This window comes from Montipora foliosa, chromosome 5, assembly GCF_036669935.1.
Source record: "Montipora foliosa isolate CH-2021 chromosome 5, ASM3666993v2, whole genome shotgun sequence".
NCBI classification, from domain to species: domain Eukaryota; kingdom Metazoa; phylum Cnidaria; class Anthozoa; order Scleractinia; family Acroporidae; genus Montipora; species Montipora foliosa.
In genome coordinates this window covers 39779715-39789714 of record NC_090873.1, presented here as the reverse complement: position 1 = coordinate 39789714, position 10000 = coordinate 39779715, and the positions used below count along the sequence as shown (strand labels likewise).

The window sequence follows — 10000 nt, the reverse complement described above, 5'->3', positions numbered from 1 at the left end:
CTTTTCACGGTTAGTTTTTTCTCATTTGCATTACAATGTAATCTAACGTGGATGTGAGGCAATTTCGGGTTAAAACTACAAAATAGCCCGAAATTGCCTCACATACATGGTAGATTATATTGTAATGCAAATTAGAAAAACTAACCCTGAAAAGGGCCATCGGAAACACACACAGAGTAGAGCAAATTCTTTTTATTTTTTTTCTTTTATTATTAATTTTTTTTTGAGAATCGCCTTTATTTCAGAGAATGGTCATGTTGTTTCAGGATGTTACGAGTTCGAATGTTTTGAGGACAGGTAGCTTGCAGACTAAACTGAACGCAGGGTTGTCGGAACAACAACAAGAAGATTTATTCCAAAGTGATCTTAGTTTCCACGAAGACTCCAAACAACACGTACATGATAAACTTACACGACCTCCGCCAACTTGAATAAACACAGCTTCTGTCTCACTTGACTAAACACTACTAACGCCAATTCTCTTTGCTTGTGAAAACTAGTTAAACTAGATGCTTCTGTGAAGCATACACTGGCTTGCCTGTGGTACGTGCTACAGAAAATCAGAAAGCACTGAATTGTGTGGTATTGAAATACAGCATTCCAGTCTCTGAAGAATAACAAATAAAAGAGAAGCGAGAAACATTGGCTTCTGGGCTGAGATGTTGATAATTTTCAAGTTCCCTCACAACTTCTTTTCACCACAAGTGGACCCTCTGAGCGTCTGACAGCTTTGTAATACTACAGTTCACTGAAGTTATCCCTGTTCAGCGGGGTTAGTGTCAGGATGGGACACCAAAACAATAAACCCCTATTGAAAAATAGAAGCATCTGACCGAAAATACTATTAACGCTAACAAATGCGAACTCAGCAAGGTACAGACTCTGTTAGCTTGCTTTGTGCAAAACAAATATTGATGAAAAAGCAAATAAATATTGATACACAGTTTTCAGAAAGAGCAGAAGGACGTTTCCCGGACGGTCGATCGAGAATAAAATATTTACGACATGAAAACAACATTAATTTTGAACCGTGAATATAGAATATAAAAAGTTACGATCAGCGACAAACATTTTGGGAGATTTTTGCTACGTTCAAGTAAATTGCAAAATCGAAAGTGACATGGCCGGAATTCAGCGGGCGCCGTGATTAAGTTACCGCGGCATGTTTACTCGCCAAACAGTGAAGCAGCTGTGTCAAATGATGGCAAGATAACGGGTTTTTGTAAGTTTCTTTTTCTGTCAAGTGTTATAAAGTTTGACAATGAAATGAGCGAAGTCAAAACAAAGATCACAATCGCCCAACTCTTGTTTATGCAAAGTCAAAATTTACTCTCCAAGACACGTACGACGTTATTTATCACCAGGTAATTCCATCATTTTGGAAATAGCAGCTACTTTATTATTCATCTGCGTCACAAGTTTTCACTGATTTTGGGCCTCATTTTGTTGAAACTCAAGCACGCTTCCAACAGGCCTGTGAACCCTTCCTGCTTACAGAGCAATACTAAAAAACTTCTCCCATATCACATTTGAATCTTAAGCTCGAAAATTCAATACACAACATGATATTATAATTCACAAAGGCAGAAAATACCACAGAATCCTTTTCCACCGAAAATTTTATTGAAACAAACAACATATTTGCTCTTAGAGGCGAAAACCTCTTCCTATTTCATTGCGTGCGTGAAGACAAGAAACTCAATTGTGTCAAATCACCATGTACTTCAGGTAAATACTGCTCACTTTGATTTCGTCTCGACGGGCGATAGATTGTTGTCGAAGTCCAGTACTCGTCGCTTTTGGGATTCATGCCTAGTTTATCCAACTGACTTTCCATTATTGAGCTCCATAAGGGTATATTTTGTTTAAGGATCCACTAAAACGCCATTCGCGTTGCATGACTTTCGACGCCATTGCAGGCTAAGTTAATGATTCTACTGTGTCCACCAGAGAAATCTACACAGTTCCACTACCCTCTCGATCCTAAGAAAATACGCGCAGAAGGCTCTATACACAAAGACATCACTTACCAGGGGAGTGACAGGCAAGACTTTTACCGACACGGAAAAAAAAAAAAAAAAAAAAAGAAAAAAAAGAAAACAAACAAACTAAACGCAGACCTCGACTGGGTTTGCCCATAGGCAACCCAGTAAAAACTTCGCTTGGACTCGTCTACTTATATACTCTCACAATAAGCTTCTTGAACTTTTCTAAAATAGTAATCAATCTAATTATAGAAAGATTACAAAACACACCGATTTACAAACGCGTACGCACGAACCTAAAAATAAACAAACTACGAACTCTCGCGAAGATTCTAGAAAGTAACGCTAGTCACGCAATGCTATTTTTCGTAACATAACCCCCTGCTAGAAGAAATTTCCTAAATTTATCCTAAACAAGAAAAAATTGCTAAATACGGGGTAGTTCAATGTCAATAACCTTATTCCTCAGCACGATTCAGGTAATCTGCTCCAGCGCTCTCTGAACCCTTAATGGCTTCAACTGTGAATGAATAAATCTGCAAAAACATGGCCCAACGCATAAGACGTCCGTTGGCAAACTTAGCACTGTTCATGTACTTTAAGGGTTCATGGTCCGTCTAAAGAACAAAAGAAACTCCGTACAAATAAAGATGAAATCTCTTGATACTCCATACAATCGCTAGACATTCCTTCTCAATTGTAGAGTAGTTCCTTTCTGCATCTGTCAATTTCTTGCTTGCGTAGCAAACGGGAAACAACTTCTCATCATGTTTCTGCATTAATACTGCACCGATTCCACTGTTGGAGGCGTCTGTCCTTAAGAAATAGGTTTTAGCTGGATCCGGGAGTCGTAGAATAGGCTCACTTGTTAGGTAAGACTTGATTGATCGGTAGGCTTTCTCTTGTGCTTCACGCCACTCAACTTTATTGGGTTGGCCTTTCCGTGTGAGATTAGATAAGGGCACTGCGATCGCTGCAAAGTTGGGGATGAAGTCTCTGTAGTATCCTGCTAGACCCATAAATGATCGCACCTGTTTCTTTGTACTTGGCCTTGGGGCATCTTTAATTTTCTCCACGTTATCCTGATGTAGACCAATCATTCCTTGCTCCAGTCGATGGCCTAGGAAATCCACACTGTTTACTCCGAATAGGCACCCCGCTTGTACAATTGAAGGCGCGAAAATGGCTCCCTTAGGGCTCTAATATGTTCGTCCCACGTACGGTTGTGATCCAATATATCGTCCCAGTAGAAATCAACATTGGCTAGATCTTCTAGCAACTTCTTCCTTGCACGCTTCAGTGTTGCTGCCGAGTTGATCATTCCAAACGCCATCTTCAAGAACTCGTACGACCCGTCAGGTGTTACGAACGCCGTTTTCTGTATGTCCTCCTCTGGTATTGTTATCTGCCAATATCCCTTGTTAAGGTCAATTTTTGAATAGAACTTGTCTCCGCTAAGCTTCTGAAACAAATGTTCAGCAGTTGGCATAGGCTCGGGATCAAATACAGTTAGTTTACTTAATTTCCGATAATCAACGCACACGTGTTTTGTGTTGTCTTTTTTCTTCACTACTACCACAGGTGACGCATACGGAGAACTGGACTCTCTAATAACTCCCATTTTGATCATGTCGGCAATATCTCTTCTCAGCGATTCTCTGATGCTGTAAGGTACTGGGTAAGGTCTTGATCTAACCGGCTCGTCTGAAATGAGTTTAATATGATGCTGAATGAGGTCTGTGGCGCCTGGTGCTTCAGTAAATAGATTCGTGAACTGTTTAGCCATTGGTCCTCTGACAGCTCTTCCATATAACAGCTCAAACGGTGAAAAACCAGTGGACTCTTGGAGAACTTCACGATAGGCGAACAACAGCGGGTTTATATAGCGATGCCACTGTATTGGCTGCTCACTACACAGTCTCTTCAGCATAGACTTCATCGTTCCGTTGAACTTCTCAGGCAAACCTTTACACATCGGGTGATAGGGTGTTGTTGTAAGCTGTTTAATGCTTAGTAGTCGGGTGACTTCTCTCATGCAGTCAGAAACAAACTGTGTACCCAAATCACTCAGGATTTCTTCGGGTACTCCAACACGGCTGAAGATATCTACCAATGCCTCTGCTACAGGCTCTGTGTCAATGTTCTTTAGTGGCACAGCCTCTGGGTAGCGAGTCGAAAAATCCACCAGTGTCAATATATATCTATGTCCTTCTTCACTCGGGGGACTGACAGGACCAACAAGATCTATTGCTACTCTCTTAAAAGGCTTTTCTATCAGTGGCATCTTCTCTAACGGCACCTTTGGCAGTGATCCTTTACTTACGGTCTTCTGGCACACTTCACAGGACTTGCAAAATCGGGTTACGTCACCTTGAATCCCAGGCCAATAAAATGCACTCTGGATCTTGTCTGTTGTTTTCTTGATGCCCATATGACCACTCATGATCGATCCGTGAGCTACTTCCATTATGGGGCGTCTCAACTTCTCAGGTACCATAACTTGTTTAAGCGGTTTACCACCATTCACGTAAGGATGCTTGTAAAGGCGATACAGTACTCCAGATTTTTCTTCAAATGAAATCTCCGCCTGACCCTTCCCTAGCATACCGTCTCGATCCCAGTACTTACGCAGACTCTTATCTTCACGCTGCATCTGCTTGAGCTTCTCTCTATCCACAATAGGATTTTCACAGGTACTAGGCACCTTCAAAGTAGTGCGTTCATCCTTTATTTTAGCTTGAGTTCGGGTAGTTACTGCACAAGCCTCTTGCCAACTGGGATCTGGATTTTGTGCGTCCTTGCATCACGTACGTTACCAATAATAGGTCGTAGATAGGATCTGAAAGGCACTGCGCTTCTACATGACCCTTAAGATAAGGCGTATCAACATAAATTCTTGCTATAGGTACCTTTCTCGCTGTGTTGTCAATAAGCAACATGACGTTATATAAAATCTCCGGTGAACTGATCCTCGCCGACAAGGTCCTTCTTGACTACAACTCCACTGCAACCGGTATCTCTTAAAACGTCGACAGTCTTCTCTCCAACTCAGCCCTTTACAACAGGCATCTTTCTTCTTACTCCAGTTAAGGGTTCAACACATGCATTACTTAGCAACGGGACTTTCTTGACACAGGCTAACAGAAGCTGATCATTTTGAATACACGACGGGTAGCGTTAAGATCTGGTGGCTTAACCAAACAGCCAGCACTAACTTGACCACGGTGCACAGGGTTACCATCCTTACCTTGGCTTCCTGACTTCCGTCCACTTGATGGACAGTTCCTCGCCTCATGACCTTGCTTGCCACATAGGAAACACTTTCTTGCTGGATTTGGGCAGTTAATTGCTTTGTGTCCGCGGGCATTACACCTGTAACACTGGAGAGCTGTTGTATCACTCTGTGCCTTCTTTGTTTCTTCCGCCTTGGACTGCACTACCGGTTTCTTGGTCGCAGAGCTAAACAGGTGCTTTCCATGTGCTTCCAAGTATTGATCGGCGATTTTCGCTATCTGGTCAAGCGTTTCCGGGGCTCTTTCACGAAGGTGAATAGCTAACTCTTTTGGACAAGAGTCAATAGACTGTTCTTCCACAATTTGATCTTTCAAGCCCTCAAAAGAACGCTCAGTGTGCGACAGTTCCAACCAACGCAACAAGTATCTCTCCAGTCGCACTATAAACTGTTCTGGGCTCTCATCAACTTCCGGCTTTGATGCTCTAAATTTACGGCGATAACCATCCTCTGTAAGGTCGTATCTCTTCATCAAAGCTAGCTTTACTCGGTCATAATCTCGGGCTGCTTCCTCGGATAACCGCGAATAAACTTCTAGCGCACGTCCAGACAAAAGAGCACTGGTCATGTTTTAAGGGTCGAGATAAGGATCCAATGGGTTTTCTGTTGATTGTTCCTTTTGAATGAGTCATCTATGTTCTCATTAGAATGGAAACAGCGGGCCATGCCCTGCATCATGGCGCGAGCTTTACTCAGCAGTTGTCTTGTCGATGTCGAGGTTTTAACTGGAATTCAGGTCACTTCTTGCTACTTAAAACACTCCCGTGTCGCAAGTTACCCAACCCGAAGGCCTTAAATTTTTACAGAGTAATTTAATTTAATTTAAAGCTTTCAGCTTTTCTTTTTATTACAGCTTGAAGTCTAGGTGCTTTTCACTTACATTTATTGCGTTCGACATTAGGAGAACGCGATTTGTAATCTTGGTTGTCCTGTACATAGGGTGAGCTTTGTCAAATTTTCGTTTTTTCGTTCGTCTGCCTTTTCAGCGCCATCTTGAATTAAAGTCATACTCGCATTGATGCGTCATATATGCAAATGACAATTGCACACCTTATCATTGTTTATTTCACTACCCTTCTCCTTTGCCTCCAAAGCGACTGTCGAACTCGATTACTATTAGTTAGGAGGTGTCACTAACTTTGGTTTTGTGTCTCCCCAGCAAAATGGGAAAACAAGAATAACCACTGCATAGAGTGGGCCGCAAGAGGACTTTGTCAATCTTCTTATCCGTATATGTCACAAAACTGTTGGAAAAGTTGCTCGTTTTGTGGTAAGTTTATGAAGAGGAGTATCATCGAATCAGTGCAGTTTAAAATGCACACTCAAGACTGTTTTCTTGACAACTGATGCAAATGAGCTGCGAGAACGATATTCCCATTATTATTATGAAGCAGATGTCAAGTAGTGAGAAGGCATCTTTTGGACAACTTTGGTCGTAGCAGTAAAGCGGGGCAATTGTTCCTGAACCTAGTTTAATGGCTAAGGTCCCAGGAGCATCCTATGGCTTAGTCAATAGGGCATCCGAAGTTGTAATCGCAAGGTCGCAGGAATGCGCAATCGGACTATTTCCGAGTATCCCCGAGCCACTATCGAAGAAACATATCTTCTATAAGAAGAATAAACAAGTAAACAATAAGCAAGTAGGGGGATCTAAATTTGCAGTCTGCATTGTAAACTGACCAATCATGAAATACCTCTCTAACTTCGCTCATATAGTGTGATCGGGAAATCGTTGCTGACGCAATTACATGTATTTTGCCGACGCAATCAACATATTATATATATACGATGGTTGCCTTCAAAAGTTCAGAGAACTGGTTAGTTAAACTTAATTCACCTTCAATTTTGAGGTTTTTGCTTTCGAAAGGCCGGTGCGGATAAATTATGGGTTGGCTAAACCACTAGCACCCATGCATTCGTTGTCTTCGATTATCATCTGTTATACCGGACCCACAATTTTTAGACATTGCTTTCGACATTAACGGCTGGTTTCTCGTGTTATCAATAAGAGAATAATGTGCTTATTGTAATGAAGCCAAAACTATAAAACAAAGATTCCTCCATAAAATTGGAGGAATGCCATTTTTAGTCCAAGTAGTAGTGACAATCAAACAGGAGGACGCGAGATATCACTCGTCGGCATTTTTTGTTTACACATTTTCTTTATTTTATTGTATTTTTATTTTAATCCTTTTTCTATTTTTTTTTAAATTTTAATTCATTTAATTTTTATTCGATTAGATTCTTTTCTTTTATACTTTTTGCTGAAATTCTTTGAATTCTAATGCACGCACAAACGGTATCATAGTTAATTACGTATCCCAGAAACACTATGATTGCATACCCGACAGCTCCACGCCCCTTACGAGACCCGAATATTTTGTGCTTAGAGCATAAAAACAACTCCCCCTCTAAAGCTCCAATGCCTGATTTCAGCGCGAAAGACGACATGGGTAATTTTTCTGGTTAAAACTGGGAAGAGATGAAAAGGTCGGTAAGGTGTGCATTTATTAGGATCAAACTTGGCCTTAAGTCTGGTACTGAACTCTATAAGAACACTTCATTGCTTTTACTAATTTGTAGCTCCTTGCGTCGATAAACACCCTGACGAATGCCCTGGCTGGGCCGCAAATGGACAGTGCAAGAAGAATAGGGAATATATGGAAGAAAATTGTTGGAGGACTTGCTCACAATGTAAGGATGTTGTTTTGGTTTTATTTAGCTGTATGTTTAAGCGCACGCTTTCCCGGTGTTACGGAAGAAAAAACGGATGGCCAGGCTCGGGTTTCTTGGAGAGAATGCCCGTAAAAAGAGGGCAGAGGGGGTAAAGTCTGTTACGAGCCTAGGAAGGCCCCTGAAGCCGGCGGTTATCTCCGGTTTCCGTAACATGAAGCGACTAGTCCATCGCAGGGTTAACCCCAGCATTTTCGCCGGTACCCATTTATACACCTTGGTCGAGAGAGGCACCGTGAGAGTGAAGTGTCTTGCCCAAGAACACAACACAATGTCCCCGGCCAGGACCCGAACCCAGCCCACTCGATCCGGAGTCGAGCACTCTAACCATGAGGCCACTGCGCAAGGGAGGAAGATTAATTAAAGGAGCTTGTACAGGAACCTTTGCTCAGTCCTATTTCTAGCTTCTGACTGCGCGCCATAGGATCTCCAAACTCGGCTCCAACTAGGCTTAGCCACAAATTGCTCTAAGATCCTTCAAACGTTGCCTAAACATTCTTCAAAGTTTGCTCCAAAGTAGCTCATATTTCAAAACAATTGCTTTAAAGTCGCCCCTTTCTTAAAAGAAAAAAATATTTTAAATACACTTCCGTTTTCTCCTTCGAATGAAGTACATTGTATAACATTCAAAAGTTATATGAAGCTTGCCAATTTTTCAAAATTCGCCCTTTCAAAATCGTACAATTTAAAGGAGCATAGGCCGGTAATCGTACATTCTTTCCCATTGTGCAACTAAAACAAGAAAAAAATCTCTAGGGAGGCTGGATGAATCTCATGAACCATAAAAGTGTTGGTTCACTTATATTCGTTCCCTTCCTTTTTGCCTCTCTGATAGGGTCTTAAGTTTCTGGTAGATTTCGGAATTAGATAAATTTCTTCCTTTGATGAGCTTTCACAATTCGTGGCCGCAATTATGGAAAATGTGGTCTTCGATGCGATACCGCTGGCCTAAAGCTACAGGACCCCAATTGCACCGACGTGGTAAAATGGGTCAGTGGACTATCAGAGCATTCTGCTTCGCTTGTTTTACTAAAACGTTAATTAGCCAGGTGTTCGAACAGCTTTCTTGCTATCTTTTTGCGAAAAGTTGCTAAACTAAAAAACAAAGGTAACAAAAACATCAATATGCTAAATATGCTCAAAGTGGTAAAAGTTGCCAAAAATTGCTCGAAAAATCAAAAGCAACTTGTGGTTAAGCCTAACACCAACCATCTCTGTACGACCTAACCGAGAGCTTCACTTTTTGAAAAAGGCACAAAACTCACAGCCTTATTATCCGGTAGTGGCAGCCATGGACAGCTGTTTCGGCTTTAATAGGCCTCACCAACATAGAAAAGATTTCAAAGAATGTATTTTTGGCCTTAACTGCACCCTTTCAAGCGTCAGCTCCACGTTATGCATGCAGTTTGTCGTTGGTTGGAAACTGGCGAAACAGTCCACAGTTCTCCAACGGCATGTTAAGTAAGCACACAACTACACCAACCGCGTATTGATATGGTTGTGTGCATGCGTGAGGTACTGCAAGCCGTGGATTGGTGTTGTTTGTACTATGCTGTTTCCTATTCGTTTCTAGCTTAGCTTTCCGCAACTTTTCTTTTTTCTTTTTTTTTTTTTTTTAATTTCGAGCACTGCAATTTATTACAATTACTGACGACCACTTAAATTTCCTGGCGGAAACGAAAAATGACGTGGCAAGGGGAAAGCTTGTCTTTATTGATCAATATAATGTGCAATGATAACCTCCAACTAAACGAGCGCAAGGTCCGTACTGGGGAATATTGTTTGTGGCAGAAACGACCGAGAGCCAATATTCCCCAGTACGGTTCCGAGCAATTGAGGTTACTAACTTGTTTATTATATGGCATCGTTTGTTTGAGCGATAGGACACTTCTTCGCTTGCTGAACGTTCGTAATCTTCGCCTTCCACCAGTGAACTTTAAACGGTATCCTTTTATACGGGAAACTAAATTTCGCATGCTATAAATTTACT

The 10000-nt window shown here is 41.5% G+C and overlaps 1 protein-coding gene across 1 annotated transcript in view; it reads left to right on the top strand.

Moving 5' to 3' along the window:
* Window positions 1-10000, top strand: part of LOC138002714 (putative tyrosinase-like protein tyr-3) — a 13309-nt gene that overhangs the window by 2637 nt on the left and 672 nt on the right. The window contains exons 3-4 of the mRNA XM_068848702.1: window positions 6437-6547; window positions 7861-7971. Of these exons, the coding sequence (XP_068704803.1) occupies window positions 6437-6547; window positions 7861-7971 (222 nt within the window). The remainder of the gene's footprint in view (window positions 1-6436; window positions 6548-7860; window positions 7972-10000) is intronic.